The sequence below is a fragment of the Myotis daubentonii genome, chromosome 3 (genome assembly GCF_963259705.1).
Source record: "Myotis daubentonii chromosome 3, mMyoDau2.1, whole genome shotgun sequence".
In the NCBI taxonomy this organism is placed as follows: Eukaryota; Metazoa; Chordata; class Mammalia; order Chiroptera; family Vespertilionidae; genus Myotis; species Myotis daubentonii.
The window spans coordinates 80,801,745-80,819,576 of NC_081842.1; the positions used below are offsets into that span (position 1 = coordinate 80,801,745).

The 17,832-nt window shown below is 35.7% G+C and overlaps 1 protein-coding gene across 3 annotated transcripts in view; it reads left to right on the top strand.

Annotated features, from left to right (window-relative positions):
- Positions 1-17,832, top strand: part of TBC1D23 (TBC1 domain family member 23) — a 71,833-nt gene that overhangs the window by 41,757 nt on the left and 12,244 nt on the right. Inside the window, exons 4-14 of one of the 3 annotated variants that reach the window (XM_059687971.1) lie at positions 1,613-1,737; positions 1,824-1,870; positions 3,180-3,283; positions 5,011-5,133; positions 6,703-6,795; positions 9,382-9,552; positions 11,668-11,710; positions 13,226-13,335; positions 15,117-15,224; positions 16,070-16,209; positions 17,439-17,483. In XM_059687971.1, the coding sequence (XP_059543954.1) occupies positions 1,613-1,737; positions 1,824-1,870; positions 3,180-3,283; positions 5,011-5,133; positions 6,703-6,795; positions 9,382-9,552; positions 11,668-11,710; positions 13,226-13,335; positions 15,117-15,224; positions 16,070-16,209; positions 17,439-17,483 (1,109 nt within the window). The remainder of the gene's footprint in view (positions 1-1,612; positions 1,738-1,823; positions 1,871-3,179; positions 3,284-5,010; positions 5,134-6,702; positions 6,796-9,381; positions 9,553-11,667; positions 11,711-13,225; positions 13,336-15,116; positions 15,225-16,069; positions 16,210-17,438; positions 17,484-17,832) is intronic. The other 2 variants (XM_059687968.1, XM_059687970.1) reach the window with 2 other exon arrangements.

Consider the following 17,832-nt stretch of genomic DNA (forward strand, 5'->3'; position numbering starts at 1 on the left):
ACCAGAACTCAAAATTAATACTCAGTGCTGAGTAGAAGATTTTAGCTAAATATTAAAAACTGGTTTCTCTTCTTTCAGTACCCCATATAGTTCATTCTTGCTACGAGTATTCTGTAGAATGGAGTCTTTTTTCTTTTTTGTTAATCCTCACCCAAGGATATTTTTCCATTGATTTTTAGGGAGAGTGGAAGAGAGAGGGAAAGACAAAGAGAAACCTTGATGTGAGAGAAACACATCAATTGGTTGCCTCCAGCACGAGCCCTGACCAGGGCCTAGGCTGGGAGGAGCCTGCTACCGAGGTACATGCCCTTGACTGGAATCGAACCCTGGGCCCTTCGGTCTGCAGGCCAACGCTCTATCCACTGAGTCAAACCAGCTAGGGCGGAGCTTTTCTTTTTTTAACCGGAGATGAAACAAATCTAATTCTTAAACCCTGAGAATCTGCAGTTATAAGCAGTGCAATGTTAGCTTTAGTTTAGTTAAGTGAGTTTAATGATGACCATATTGCTATTCTGTTTGTATTTGCATCTTCTGATCTATTTTTAAGAGTAATTTTTTTAAAAACAACAAAAAACATCAGTAGTAGTATGTATTTTAAAAGTTTTGTGGTCAAGTGTAATGCAGTTACATGGGCTGTGGTTTCTCAGGTCTTTAGTTTGAATACCACCACTAACTAGTTCTGTGAACTTGGGAATGTTATTTAATACAAGTCTGTTTCCTCACCTATAAAATGGGGAGGAAAATGTCTTCTTTGAAGGCCTGTTGTGAGAATATTTGAAATAAAGAGGTATTTAAAATAAAAATATTTAATACTGTGACAGTAGCTTAGTGTCTGGAACAACATATATGTGTTCTGGCAGTAAATGTATGTATTCTCATTAGCTGCCTTTAGCCATAAGAAATGTTTTAAACTTAAATTTCTACATGGAATTGTTTCTGTATCTAATGAAAATGGAAAGTATCATTGAATTTGTGCAATTTAAAGCACAGTTGGACTCTAGAGAAATGTATACATTAACAATTTTTTTTATTTGGAAGAGAAAACCATAGGGTTTTGAAACCTATTGAGGGGTATAAATGTTGTCGCATATATTTCAAATGATACACAAGTAAGCATTGGGAGCAATTCATATTTATATTGTCATTAAATATTTTTAGGTTCTTTTCAGTTACTGTGTTTGATTCTCACAATTACCTTGTAAATTAGATACTGTAATAATTATGCAAGTTATCCTTAGAGAGCTCAGTGGTAATTGTTAGTTATTAGGCTATGGTAAATATGTGGTAGTTACTTTAGAAAGTCTAGGTTAATTATCTCTTCACAACAATGTAAGAAGGTTGGTAGTAGTATTACTTTTTATTTTTTAACAGAGTAGAAATGGAAGCTTTGAAGTTTGTTTTATGCCCTAAGTCAGACAGCTAGTACGTGGCTCCTCTGTGCTTTGAATCCACATGTTCTGCCTTTGGATTCTGAATACTAAAATTAAAGTACACATTAAATTTCAGCTGCTGATAACTTGATTTAGAGTTATTTATGCATTTGCTTTAATACTTTTAAAAGAACAAGTCATTTCTAATGGCTTATGTTCATCATTTCATTTTCTGATTACAGCTTGGAAGCCTTTTTGCATGTTACTGTTCCATTGAAGTCACTGAGGCGTTATGGGATGGATATCTACAACAAGCAGATCCATTTTTTATTTATTTTTTAATGTTAATAATCCTTGTTAATGCAAAGTAAGTATCAAGTTGGTTAGATTTTTCTCTTCTCTGTTCTCAGGGTGGTCTGTTAATATTTAACTCATTTGATTCTTTTTTTACAGAGAAGTTATTTTAGCACAAGAGTCTGACAGCAAAGAAGAAGTTATCCGTAAGTAGAATTTAATGTAGATAATTTCATGTCACTTAGTTTTATTTAGTTAGTTTTATTTTTAATTTAAAATCTTTATTGTTTAAAGTATTACATGAGTCTCCTTTTTCCCCTATTGACCGCTCCCCGGCTGCTCCCAGCCCCAGCACATGCCCTCACCCCCCTACTGTTTGTGTCCATTGGTTATGCTCATATGCATGCATACAAGTCCTTTGGTTGATCTCTCACCCCCACATCCCCTACCTTCCCTCATAGGTTGGATAGTCTGTTTGATGCTTCTGTGTCAATGGTTCTATTTTTGTTCATCAATTTATGTTGTTCATTATATTCCACAAATGAGTGATATCATGTGATATTTATATTTCTCTGGTTTATTTTGCTTAGCATCACTTAGTTTTATTAAACTCAGTTTCCTCATCTATAAATTTAGGGGATTAGTCTAGAAGAGCTCTAAGGTTCAATTCAACTCTTACTTAGTCTTCAGGTACAAATGTTAGACTACTTTCCCCAGTTTTGCTATCCTCATTCATTCATTCATTCATTCATTCATTCATGTTTTTTCATTCCTTTCCATATACTATTTCTTTGGTTTCCTTGTTCAAATAAAATGCCTTGCCCTCCCCTCCGCTCCCCTTCTCCTTCTCTTTTTCTACCTCCTTTCCTCCCTTCCTGTCTCCCTCCCTGCCTTCCTCTCTTTCTCTTACTCTCTCTCTTTTCCCTTCTCTCCTGCCCCCTTCCCTTCCAGCCCCCTTCCTTCTTCCTCAGTTTACCTTTCAATACTCTGCTTTCATGGTATCTTCATTGTGAAACCTTGGTTCTCCTTTTCCGTTCTTCCCACTCTAACCCAACACAGATTTGTTATTTTTCTCTCTACATTGCCTAGCACTTTGTGCTATCTATATTACAGTGTTTATCTTGTTAACATTTTAATGATTTATTTTAACATTCTCACACAAGACACAGTTCCTTAAGTCAGGAACTATTTCTTAGTCACTTTTATTTCCAGAGACCCTGGCACCTACTAGGTGTTTGTTAAATAAGTAAATAAATTACAATATTCTAATTAAGGCTAATGAATTTGATTTGGTTGCCTGTCACCATCATTCACTAATAAAATTGCATTAACAGTTTCAGCTCTTTTGGGGAAATCCACTTCTCCCCAAACAGTTTTAAAGGCATCACTGTTAAGATTCCATTTATATAATTTTTATTATGTTGAGCACATTCTAGCTTTGATACATAAATAATGTTTGTTATATTCTTCACAAAATTTTTTTTAAATGTTGGTATCTCTATATTCCTATTTCAGAGTTCTTGGAAAACACTCCATCCAGTTTGAATCTAGAAGATATAGAAGACCTTTTCTCTCTGGCTCAGTATTATTGCAGTAAAACACCAGCTTCATTTAGAAAGGTATAAAATAGGAAATGACAAACTATTCATTGTTTCACATTTTGCACATTGTTTTATTGTTCTCATTATCCATTTCATTTAAAATACTCAAGGCTGGTTTTCTTTTCTGTCTTTTTATGTGTTGCAGTTTTGTGTGATTTTCTACTATAAATACTCTCCCTCATGGAGAAACAGACAGATTAAAAAAGATAGTATACAGATATGTTACAAATTATCTCACCCCTACTCTGATTATTAGTTATTTCTGATCATTAGAATATTGACTATATTTCTTAAATTAGTGCTCTCTTTTAAAAATTGTATTACAAAAATCTGATGGGGCATGTATAATTATGCCTTCTTTATCTGGAGTTCAGCTTTGCACTTTACTGATGCAGAGCTGTCTTGTAAGCAAAAAAGGATCACTTAGCCCTACAGAGACCTAGAATCTTTCTCAGACCAGACAAGTGCTTACAAGAGAAAGGACACCAGATTAGAAGTGTAAGTGGTGTGAGCTCCTAGAAAGTAAAACTCCAGGAAGCAAAAGCTAATAGTGGAGGAGGCAGAGAAGTACTTTAACAACTAGTATGGCACACAGGTTTGTCTGTGACCTCAGGTATCAATGAGAGCATTAATTGTCTTTTTTTTTTAACGCATTGTACCATAATGATTGTTAGTTGGTAGTTATGTCACTGAAACATCAAGATGAGGTTATGTTCAGTATAGCATGTTTTAGAAGGCAGTTAAGAGAAACCTTTTAAGAACATTTTCCTTGAAACTAATTAAAGATGAGATTTGTTTTGTTTCTAGGGACTGATTTCAGCTATTTTAATAATTGCCTTATGTAAATCTCCTCAGTTCCCAACAATGTTGAGTAAGTCAGATTATGGGATAGTGATTTAGGATGCTGGGTGAAAAGAAGTCTTATACTTTTCAGTCTCTTAAGAGGAATAGTTTTTATTCAGACATAGTAAATGATCTACACTAGCATTCGCTAATTAGAACAGACTGTACTGTATAATCAGTGTCTTACATAATTTATGCAATTCATTTATGCCATATTTTTGTTTTTATTATATCAAATATGAAAAGTTGTGAGTAACCAATTTTAAAATTTAGCTATAGGTAATAGTATGGAAAATACTATTTAGCTATAGGTAATAGTATGGAAAATAACTTTGAAGAGTGTGTTATTTCATTTTGTGTGAACTCTGACAGGAACTTTGTATCTTTTTGTATTTTTTAGCTTACAAGATTTGAGATGATATATTAAGTTTTAAAAATCACACAACTCAAGGATGTTATATAATTACTAGAGGCCCAGTGCATGCATTTGTGCACTGATGGGGTCCCTCAGCATGGCCTGCAGGGATCAGGGTGCAGCAGGCAGCCGGGGAGGAGCCTGGGCTGGGTGCTGCGCTGCTCCCACTCATCCCAGTCCTGCTGCACCTGCCCGACTGCTCGGTAGGCTCACCAGCTATGAGCCCGAAGTCTGGCGCCTGTTGGTCAGCTGAGCTGTGCTCCCACTGTGGGAGCATACTGACCACCAAGGGGCAGCTCCTGCGTTGAGCATCTGCCCCCTGGTGGTCAGTGCACGTCATAGCTACCAGTCAACCAGTCGACCGGTCACTTAGGCTTTTATATAGAGAGAGATTTTACCTCTTACCATGTTATATTAAGAGCATTTCAGAAAGAAATTTTGATTTTGTTTTTTCTTTATAGTATTTTTAAATTTTCTTTTCAAACAGGATAATCACCATCTATTTGGTAGTACTTTGTTGGGAATTAAGGATGATGAGGCAGATCTGAGTCAGGCTCTTTGTCTGGCAATCTCGGTCTCAGAGATCCTTCAAGCAAATCAGCTGCAGGGGGTAAGTAAAGAAAGCCCACAGTTTTGTCAGAGAACTGTCCCTTTTATTTTTTATTTTTATTATTATTTTGTTATTGTTGTTAATCCTCACCCGAGGATATTTTTCCATTGATTTTTTGGGAAAGTGTAAGAGAGAAGGAAAGACAGAGAGAAACATCGATATAAGAGAAACACATCGATTGGTTGCCTCCTGCATGAGCCCTGATCCAGCCTGGGCCAGGGAGGAGCCTGCAGTCAAGGTCAGAATTGAACCAGGGACCCTTTGGTCTGCAGGTCAATGCTCTTTCCACTGAGCCAAACCGGCTAGGGCAAGATTGTTCCCTTTAAATACAAGGAACCAGTATTTCCTCCCTGTTTGATGATTTCCACAAAATTAATCTACTACAAAAATGTGGCTATTTTGCTTTCTTTGATGATTAATGTGCTAAATCTTCTGTCCAGATGGTCATTTTTAAACTGCCAGTATTGGTGTTATTTTAGTTGTCAACAACTAATTATTTTTTACACCAATTTTTGTAAACTGTTAAACCTTTTTCATTTTAGCAAAGCAACTAAATGGTGTATAAAGTACTTAACAGAGTGAATTTAGCATTTAACAGTTAAATTCTGGGTTGTTACACAACTGATTAAATTACAAGCTTAAATGCCATAAAGCATGTAACAAAGGAGACTTGGGGAACTATTACTAGTATTGCAACATTTACCCAGGCAAGTGTGTATTTGGAATGTGGGATGTAGTTCCAAAGAGGAGAGAGGAATAGACAAGAAAATGCCTTTGACAGTAGATCTTTTTAAAACAAGTAATTCACGTATTTTTCTTACTAGAACTATTATTTTTTAAAATATATTTTATTGATTTTTTACAGAGAGGAAGGGAGAGGGATAGAGAGTTAGAAACATCGATGAGAGAGAAACATTGATCAGCTGCCTCCTGCACACCCTCCACTAGGGATGTGCCTGCAACCAAGGCACATGCCCTTGACTGCCCCGCGACCCTTCAGTCCGTAGGCCAATGCTCTATCCACTGAGCCAAACCAGTCAGGGCTAGAACTATTATTAAAAAACAAATGAAAATATGTAATATAGTTTAATAAGACCCATATGAACCTCCTTAGTTCAAACTGCAGTTGTAAAACCTCCCCTCACCCACCAAATAAGTTTAGTTCTTATGTCAATTGAAGTGTTGATAAGTTTGTGGATTTATTTGCAGAAACAGGAATTGTACCTATATGGTTTTTAAAAAATTGTTTAACATGATTCACATTTAAAAAATTAAGTTCCAATATATTATAATTAGTTTTATAATTCAAACTGACATTTTCCTGGTACATATTTTAAGACTTTCTGGTCAAGAACAGTATATACAAAATGTTTTACTGTTTTAAATTAATATAATGTTTTAGAATCTTGAGGTAATTTTCTTGTATCTGTATTGATTGGGTCCTTCTGATCTATGTGAGATCAATTTTTTAATAAATGTATTCCCCCTTCTTTGGTTAATTATTAGTATTATCTAAAATACAACTCTAATGGCAAATTTTAGTACATCAAAAAATTGTTTCTTTCTTAGGAAGGAGTCCGGTTCTTTGTGGTGGATTGCCGTCCTGCAGAACAGTATAATGCTGGGCATTTATCAACTGCTTTCCACTTAGATTCAGATCTGGTTAGTATAAATGCTTATTAATTTTTTTTAATTAACAGAAGAAATCTTTTTATTTTCTTTAGCTTATAAATATACTAGTAAATGTACCCAATTTAGGGATGTTTTTCTTTCTGCTTAAGGAGGGAGTCTCTGTCCTTATGATAAAAGTTGCTCTCGGGTTGCCTTTTCACTTGGGACACCCTTTTGGCATCCTAAAGAAGTGGTTCTCAACCTGTGGGTTGCGACCCCTTTGGCGATCGAACGACCCTTTCACAGGGGTTGCCTAAGACCATCCTGTATACCAGATGTTTACATTACGATTCATAACAGTAGCAACATTACAGTTATGAAGTATCAACGAAAATAATTTTATGGTTGGGTCACAACATGAGAAACTGTATCTAAAGGGCCAGAAGGTTGAGAACCACTGTCCTAAAGGCTAGATGAAAACTTTGTTTACTATGGCTTACTATTGCTTACCATTGTTAGGCCAGTAAATTCTAAACTTCTGACTACAAGCTACCTGATGTGCCTTGCATCTAGTAAGTACTCTGTAAATATTAGTTCTTTTATAATTGGGTAATTATTCTAAAAGTTTTTATGATAAGCCTTTTTTCCCATCATGAATACTTACGTATATAATAAACTAATTCTTAATAGGTGTTAAGTTGTTAAAATTTCTATCGTCTGATCACTTTAATTGAAGAAGTAGATGAGGTAAATAGTTAAATATTGTCAGAGATGCTTAGAGTAGTATAGACTTGGGACTGATGTCATTTAAGCCGTTATGAGGTTATTAGAGCCTTGGGGATAGGGAAGATGGAAAGAGCAGTAAACACTTTTGCTGATGGTGCAGTCTACCCTCTTCCCAGCGTCTGAAAAAATTGATGCTACGGCTGAAAGGGCATGTAGCAGGGCCTAGGTGGTGTTGAGAGGAAACTCCTGGAAAATGAAGGTAAAACAACCCAGAGAGTTTTGGGCGCAGTAGGTACAGAAGGCAATCCTAGCTTGTTTGCATCTTGAAATTGAACTTTGTGCCTTTCTCTTCCTTGATTAGTGCAGGAAGACTTAGATGGTTTTAAAATTTACTCAAGTGACTCACAAATACTTTAATTAAAAAAAAATTTCAGAGAATCCCCAGAGTTAACTGTTAACAGCATACTTAGTCTTCTAGACCTGTCATACATATTTATATATTTTTTGTTCTCTTTTTCCACTTGGCAGTTCATTTGTTTTTTGATTTAAAAGTTTCTTAGAGATCTTTCCACTTAAGTACATTCTTTTTAATGGCAGTATTTGGTCCATGGTACAGATATACCATAATTATTGTTTGATTAATGTGCATTTTGATTAATATACATTTTGATTATTGTTTGATTAATAATACATTTATCAAATGTAATTAACATTACATTTCTTATAATAATCAGTGCAGTTAACATCCTGTACATACATTGTGAACTCATGCAAATATTTCTGTAAAATAGATTCCTCGAAGAAGAGTTGTTGGGTTGAGAGGTGTGGATGTGTAAAATTTTAAAAGAGACGACTGCCATATTGCCCTTTAAAAAGGCTGAACCTTTATACTTTAAAACCGTATACAAGAATAATTGTTTTCTACATTCAGCATTAGTGGACATTACCAATTATTTTTTACTTGCTAAGAATGATGCTTGAAAAACAGTGGTAATAACTAGTAATATTAAGCATCCTTTTGCAAGTTTGCTGTTTAATTATTTAGCAAATTGTTTCTATAGTTTATCCATTTTTTATTGGATTTTCACTGTGCTTTTTTAAATGTGCCCTAGTATAGTAGTTTCAAAAAAAAAATGTAGTTATTAGTATACTTGTTCCTTGAGAGTGAGAAATTAATTTTTTCATTCCTTTCTCTCTAGTACCTAGAGTAGTGCTGATAAATAAAGGGTTTCTGCTATTTCTGACTGTCCTCTAAGAAATACATGGCTTGCTGTGTTAGTGAAAATAAAAAATATAGCTTGTTTTTAATGTATTATTTTTAGTCATGGACCATTCCACTCAGTGTTAAACTTTTCTTGTCATGACACCTAAGGAACACTGTAATTTATTAAGAAACAAACAGTAGCCCTAACTGGTTTGGCTCAGTGGATAGAGCGTCAGCCTGTGGACTCAAGGGTCCCAGGTTCAGTTCTGGTCAAGGGCATGTACCTTGGTTGTGGGCACATACCCAGTAGGGAGTGTGCAGGAGGCAGCTATCGATGTTTCTAACTCTCTATCCCTCTCCCTTTCTCTCTGTAAGAAATCAATAAAATATATTAAAAAGAAACAAACAGTAACCACACATTTTTTCCTACTAGGCTGTTTATTTTGTATAATGGTATATCTGTACCATGGACCACTGTACAGGTAACTTAATGTTTCAGTAAATTTTCAACTTTCGTTTTTATATATTATAGGTACATTTACACATATTTCTTTTTTCTTATCCCAGGAATTTTATTTATAAGAGTCTTTTTTTTATTTTGTTTTCATGGTGACTAAATATTTTTTTTCCTAGAAAACTATTTCAGGTTTTGCACATGTTTGTGAAACACAGGGTGGGCATGTTTTTAATTTTTTTTAATTGTCTAGATGCTCCAGAATCCATCCGAGTTTGCACAGTCAGTAAAGTCCTTGCTGGAAGCACAGAAGCAGTCCATTGAGTCTGGCTCCATTGCTGGTGGGGAACACCTCTGTTTCATGGGCAGTGGCAGAGAGGAAGAAGACATGTACATGAACATGGTCCTGGCACACTTCTTACAGGTAATGCTGGCAGATTATTTCAACTTTGCTTTGTTATTGCTATCACCTTTAAAATATTCTTGCCCTAACAGGTTTGGTTCAGTGGATAGAGCTTTGGCCTGCGGACTGAAGGGTCCCAGATTCGATTCTGGCCAAGGGCATGTACCTTGCTTGCGGGCACATCCCCAGTAGGGGCTGTGCAGGAGGCAGCTGATTGATGTTTCTCTCTCATCAATGTTTCTAACTCTCTATCCCTCTCCCTCCCTCTCTGTAAAAAATCAATAAAATATATTTTTAAAAAAAGAAATTCTCATAGGCATTTTTGTGCTGTTATCTACAGTGTTAAATTTATCTGTATGTTTTTCTTTTTTAAAAAATATATTTATATTGATTTCAGAGAGAAAGGGAGAGGGAGAGAGAGATAGAAACATCAACGGTGAGAGAGAATCATTGATTGGCTGCCTCCTGCATGCCCCCTACTAGGGATTGAGCCTGCAACTTGGGCATATGCCCTGACTGGGAATCAAACCATGACCTTCTGGTTCATAGGTCGACACTCAACCATTGAGCCACTCCAGCTGGGCTGTATTTTTTTTTTTTTTTTTTTTTACAGTTCGTATGTTTTGTGTCTTGCCAAGAAAGGTCTTTCCCCCAGAGTTTTCTTGCATGCTTATCAGGTTTCCGTTTTTGTTTAAGTTGTGAACTGTGTGGAATGGTTTTCTATGCAAAAAGTATGTAGGAAGCAAAAAAATAAAATTTTTTTCCCTGGTAGCTAACCAGTTAGTTATGCTATCAATTTTAAATACCACAATTTTAATATACTGAATTCTTCTATACGTTAGCATCTGTTTCTGGATTATTCCATTGCATTGATCTTTACCTTTATTCATGTCCTAAGACTATTTATAGTAGCTGTGTAATTCATTTTAATATATTCACTATTTTTAGCTACCTCTTTTTGTGTGTTTGAATATAAATTATCTTCAGCGTAACTAATCTGTATTTGTGACTTTATGCAATCTGTTCCCCTCCTCTACAAAGCCGTACTCAGTTAAAGTCCTCTTTTTGTGTAACCCTGAACTATGGAATCAGGAAGACAGTGGTGTGGTGTTGCACAAGCCACTCAACTTGGGTCCTTTCTATTCATGTTATATTTTACTGGGAATCAGGTTTGAGAAAATTATTGTAGAAGACAGAATCCTTGAAAGACAAAATGAGAGAAGTACTGAGATATTTGGGGGAGAGACTATAAGATAACTTTGTACTTTATTAAAGAAAAGATTTTAGAAATTTATACAGAATAACAAATAGCGACTCAAACTCATTTTATTTATAAATTTAATTGGCCTATTCAAAAAATGCTCTGGTATAAACTGCATATTGTGAGGGCGGTCGGATAGCAAAAATTTGGAATATTGTGAACTCTATTTTTATAATTCAAGTTCTTGATGTGGCTTAGAAATTTCCCTCCCAATTTTTATCATGGATAATTTCAAACAAATCCAGAAGTGCAGAGAATTGAAACCTATAAACTCTTTGTACAGACATAATCACATTATCATTATTAGACTTTATTATAAAAAAATAACATAGTGTTCAGGTTTCCCTGAATTTCCTAATATCCAAAACAAGACATTGCACTTGAATGATATCTTTTTAAGTCTTTTTAAATTTATAGATTTATAAGTTATCTTTCAAAATATATTTCCTTGCATGTATTGGTTAGAGGGGAAATTGTTTGTAATATGATAACATTCTGTCATTTTTTTCATTCGGAATATTTGCTTTTATATTGCCTTTTTATAAAGGACACACTATTTTGAAAATTTAAAAAAAACAACACTCTAATTAAATCCAAAAATACAACTTACTTGTTTTTCATTTGACTCTTTATTACACTATTGGAACTATAATACACATAAAATTACAGTCTTATTAGAGCCATGAAGTTCTTCCTTTCTTCCCACCCAAGTACCAGACCTTACAATACACAAGGTAAATGTATTTACCTCTCTGTGCCAAAGTCCATAATGTTAGTATATAACCTTATATTACATCTGTCAATGTTTACAGAATTATCAGGAGTTTTAATTATATTGCATTTTGGAATAATTTAAAGTTTATATTCCATTACAGAAAAACAAAGAATATGTGAGCATTGCCAGTGGAGGATTTATGGGTAAGATTTTAATTTATTAATCCCTTTGCCTCCACTTTTCAGTGGAAATTATATTAATCAGAGCTGATTTGTAGGTAACTAAGTCAGTTAATGGGTATTTTCTCTCTTTAGTCATTCAGTATTTTCAGAAAAGACAAAGCCAGCAGAACATACGTAATAGACAAATATAATAGGAAATTGATAAATATTTAACGGAAGACTCTATAGATGTGTTTAGTTAGCTTGTATTTGCAAAAGATATTTTTGTAAAGTTGCCTGAATAACTGCCCACATGACTTGCCTCTACAGAGAAGTAGATAGGATCTAGGAAAGGAGTAGGAGGAATACTTTTCACTGTATCTGTATACCCTTTCTACTCTTGCTTTTTAAATTTGTTTTGTTTTCATTTTATTTTTGAACTACTTGAAGATATTAGCTGCCAGAAAAATGTTGGCTCAATGGAATAAAACAAATAAGCTGATGTTTTCAAATCTGCAGACTAATATCTGGTAATCCAGGTTAGTAAAATAATTGACAAAATCTCTGCAGGCAAATATTTGAGAATTTATGAAGAATTAGGTCAGAGTAATAACATTTAGAGTTTTCATTTTTTACAAGAGATGTTATTTAAGGGGACAGACTTGCAACTAGTAAATAAGTCCTGCAGTACTAATGTACAGTATAGTGAGTATAGGCAATGAAACTGTATTGTGATCATCAAACTTGCAAAGAGCCTAGATCTTCGTTATTACCACCATGAAAAAGAAATGGTAATTACATTATCTTATGTTATATCTTAGTATTTTCAGATTAGTACTTGTTTCCTTTTTGTCTTTATGACATTAGCAAGGATCATGATTACCTCCCATATGTCGTGGCCTGATAATTAATTATCTTTGAGGCTCAGACATAGAGTGATCTACAGAAGGGATTATTTTAATAAAGTGTTAAGCAACTATTGGCCTAAAGGTATGAATTATTTATTTTCCAAGAAAAACTCTTTTTTCATAGCAGTTAATGCCTAGACTGCTTTTTTTTATTATGGCAAAGATTAATTGATATCTCCTTATGGTAAAATAAAAGTCACCGTAGGTTTTCTTTCTTTCTTTTTTTTTTTAATTAGAGTTTACATTCAATATTATTTTGTATTTGTTTCAGGTATAACAGTAAGTTTTCTATTAATCTTCTATGTCATAAGAAAATGTTGCTGAAATTATCTATTAATACTTGAAAGATTACCTTCCAAAAAGGAAAATATCAAGCCTATATATACAGTTATTGTCACCCGCAGGATCAGTTAAGAAAAGCGATATATGCGTACAGAGGGCATTAGAAGGAAGGAGAAGCGGAAGGGAAGGCTTTCTGTGGCTTGAAGTCCCTTGCTCCTTTTCAGAGGTGCAGAAAGAAATACCTGTAATCATGTCTGTGGATCCTTTTTCATCCAGCTATGACATGTTTATTATACTTCTCTAGTAATGGATCTTTCCAAAAGGGGTTGATTTGATGGGTTTTGTTTTTCTTCTCATTTATTTTAAGCATTGCAGCAGCATTTAGCAGATATTAATGTGGATGGACCAGAAAATGGATATGGCCATTGGATTGCTAGTACCTCAGGCTCAAGGAGCAGTATCAGTTCTTCTGTTGATGTAAGTGTATGTGTCAAATATGTCACCACATTAAGATAAATGCCCAGAAAACGTGATTAACTCATAAACCCCACCATAACAGAAATAGGGTCAAAATTATCAAACACATACAATGAGGAGTAATGTTATTGTGAAGTTAATGAGATGACTGAGCAGGTCTGCACAGTTAAACTAGCCTGGAGTGCAGGAGGTCTACCTGCTGAATCCACATTTCTCCCTGTCCCACTGCAGTTTGGTGTCACCTAGTGACAGTTTTCTGCTTCAGCTGAAATATTCTGAGTTCTGTGATGACCTAGCAGTCTTAAGTGAGCTTATTCTAGGAATCTCCCAATCAGTTTGGGCCAAGATAATTCTGAGGCCAGTGGTCCCATTTCCTGCATACCATGTCTTCTCCCCACCACAGACATAGACTAGAACTTTAGTCCATCCATATTTGAGAATGGGTCATACAGAGGAAGACTGGAACCCACTGCCAGTTCCATAATATTTAAATTTTAGGAGGCAGCTGATAGATGTTTCTCTCTCATCGATGTTTCTAACTCTCTATTCCTTCCCCTTCCTCTCTGTAAAAAATCAATAAAATATATTTTAAAAAAATGATTAAGCTTAGTGAGGAAGGCATATCGAAAGCCAAGACAGGCTAAAAGCTAGATTCTTATGCCAAACAGCCAAGTTGTGGTGCAAATAGCAAGAGAATACGAAGTAAAAGTGAAGCCTGAACATGCCACTGTATTACTGCAGTCTCATTTCATGAATGGGGGAATTGCTTTTATGGATGAGCAAAGAAAGTGGTTTCTTGCGATGAAATCTACTCTGGGTGAAAATGCTTTGAAGATTGTTGAGATGACAACAAAGGATTTAGGATACTATATAAACTTATATATAATACTAGGGACCCAGTGCATGAATTCGTGCACCTTGAAATAAACTGTGGGCCTCGAGGCTGCGGTGGGCACAGGGGCAGGTCTTGGCCCATCTTCCGTGCCCCTGCCCGGCCCCTTCTGCTGCGGCCTCCAGCCCCCTGTCTGCCAGCAGCCCCGCTCCCGTGTGCTGATGGCACAGAAAGATTGGGGCTGGTGCCAGCAATGGGTGCAAGCAGGGCTGGCGCTGTCAGCAGGTGCGAGTGGCAACTGCTGCCCGATCGCCCCTCGGGAGCAGGGGAGGTAGAGAAGCCCGCAGGGGCACTCAGGGCTGGCAGCCGCCTCTTGCACCCGCTGATGTCATGGAGTTATCAGGACCACCGCCAGGCACCAGTAGCAGGTGTGAGTGGCAGCTCCAGCACTGGCTGCAGGTGCGAGCGTGGCCGGCACCATCAGCGGGTGCAAGTGCCAGGCAGACCGCAGCGCAGGAGCAAAGAATTTTCAGTAACCACCAGAGGCTCTCCCCAATGACAGTGACCAGCACCCCACCTTGGTCTGGCTCACCTGCTCCAACATCCCCCCGTGGCCGCTGCCCGCCATGTTTCACACATGCCCCCTGGTGGTCAGCGCACATCATAGCAACCAGTTGTTTGGTTGTTCTGCAGTTTGGTCTATTTGCATATTAGCATTTTATTATATAGGATTTATTAATTTATGGTTTATATATACTAATAGTTGATAAACCAGCACCAGGGTTTGAGAGGACTTACTCCAATTTTTAAAAAATTTCTACTGTAGGTAAAATGCTTTCAAATAGCATTGCATGCTACAGAGAAATTGTTCATTGCATGCTACAGAGAAATTGTTCATGAAAGGAAGAGTTAATCGATGTGGCAGACTTTATTACTATCTCATTTTAAGAAATTTCCAGTCACCCCTACCTTCAGCAACTACCACCCTGAGCAGTCATCAGCATCAAAGCAAGACTACCAACAACAAGATTACAACTCACTGAAGGCTCAGATGATGGTTAGCATGTTTTAGCAGTTAAATGTTTTTTAGTTAAAGAATGTACATTGTTTTTTAGCCATAATGCTGTTGCATACTTAATAGACAACAGCATTGTATAAATATAACTTTTATATGCACTGGGAAGTAAAAAAATTTGTGTGAGTGTGACTTGTTTTATTGCCATATTCACTTTGTTGTAGTGATCTAGAACCGAACCCACAATATCTCTGAGGCACGCCTGTATACTTTCGCTCATTTTTATAGAATAATCTGAATTAAGAAAAGCTCAAAAACTTGATTACTTGTTGAATAAGGAAGGTAACTTCACACTCCACACATTTATATGTGCAATATATGTCCTCATTTTTTGTTTCTATCTTCCATTTCTAAAATGCTTTCACCTAGGGCTGCCATATCAAATTGATTGTGTGACTTAAACAACAGAAATTTTTTTCCTCAAAGTTAGGAAAGCTAGAGATTCAGGATCAAAGGGTTGGCTGGTTTGATTTCTCCTGAGGCCACCCTCTGGCTTGCAGATGCCACCTTCTTGCTCTGTCTGCACATGGCCTTTTTCTGTGTGGTGCACCCTGGTGTTTCCCCCTCTTCGGTAAGGGCACCAGTCACGTTGGATTAGGGCCCACTCATATGACCTCATTACACTTCATTACCTCTTTAAAGACAGTGTCTCCACATACAGTCACTTTCTGAAGTGTGCTGAGAGTTAGGACTTAAACGTAGGAATTTAGGGAAGGGAGAGGAACACAATTCAGTCCATGACATTTAAATAACTTTTAGCAGTAGTGTGTCTGCTAATTGTTTGGAGAGAAGTTCTTTAGTAATTTATTTATTTATTTATTTTTCAGGGAGAATCTTCTAATGGCTTAAATGATAGAGGAATGAAATCACTAGTAAATAAAATGACTATTGCTTTGAAGACAAAATCCGTTAATGTCAGGGAAAAAGTTATCAGTTTTATTGAGAATACATCAGCTCCTGTGGATCGGTGAGTTGCTCATACAGCATGGGTTTATGATGAGTAATTAAAACTAAAAAGTATCTTACAGTAAATATTAGTTGACTCGAATGTGTTCTAGAAAAGGATCATAAAGTACATTTTTTAAGTATATGGTTTCAGTTTCCATTATAATTATAAGATGTTCTATATCGCTGTAAAATTTGTCTACAGATTATTTTTTTTTCTCTCCTACTGCTCAGAATAAGGTGCAAGTAATGATTCTGCCCCTTCATGCCATTTTTAAAAATATATATTCAAATGTCATTTTATGTTTTACTCTTCATATGGTAGCTGCTTCCCACATGGCAAATGTATGAGGATCAACTACCAAATGGAGTAATCTCTGCAGGAGCCTCTTCCTCTGCTTTTGGAATTTAAAACCTAGAAAATCTGGTTATGCTAAGTAAAGCAGAAATACATTTTCTGGAGTTCAATAGTTCAGATCTTCATAGAATTTTGTTCACAGAATGTAAGAGACCCTTAGCTTCCCATTACTTACAGATGAAGGACATAGCCAACAAATAATAAGCAAATTTATCTGTTATATTGTTTCTTTCTGGAATTGTGAGTACACAATATATTTTTGTCCACACATTGGGCAATGTGTTACAGTATTTAACTTCACTCATGTTTTACCTGCAGTATCCTAGGAAAGTTGAAATATTTGTCTTTAAGAACTAAATGTCAGGAATTTACTATTTGTCACTTTTTTAAGTATACAAAAAACATACAAAAATATATGTTTTCCCATCCAGTAAATAGTAAAGAAGAAAATAGGTTATTTTCACTAATTCAAAAAATTGAATCTTGTCTAAAATGGTTAACTGGTAAATAATGTTAAAGTGTTTTACCACAAAATACTTCTTTTGCTCATTAAATTATATGTCTGCTCTTAAAAGCCTTTAACATTTTTACTTTTAATTAGTGCATTTTGAATTACAGTACTATTGCTACATTTTATAGCCTGAAAATTGAATATTTTTATTTTAAAATTCATTAATTTTATTTTAAAATGAACTAGTGATAAAATGAAAAGACTTTGTTAAGGAGTCACTTGAAACAGGCTTTTAAATTTTTCTTTGTGCTTTGGATGATTGAAACATCTTCTTTATAATGTACACTCTGGGTTAGAAAAACTGATTGTGCTATATTTTTGTTTTAAAACTGTTGTGGTTTTATAATCATTTTGTTCTGTCCTCTGCCTCAATTTGCTGTAGAATGTCTTTCAATCTTCCTTGGCCAGACAGAACATGTGCAGAGCGGTAAGCCAATGAGTAGAGCAGCTTTGTTGGGCCATCCTTTCCTTTAGCATGCTTCATGCTGTCTATAAGCCTCCTGCTGTCTTGGCTAAAATTCCATGTAGCTGTTTCAAATGCTAAACTTTTCTCATTCTGCTTTTAGGAGTACATGTGATGCTGATCTCTTTTTGGTTTTTTCTTTGATCATCAAAAAATTTTTTTCTTGCATGCTTCCTTGTATCTCCCATTCCTCAAATGAAAAGCAAGTGCATTTGAATCCAAGAATTTCATAAACCTGCAGCCTTTATTCTGAGACAGAGGGAGGTAAAACAAAGAAAATAAGTAGTTTCAGAGTTGACAGGCTATTTAGCTT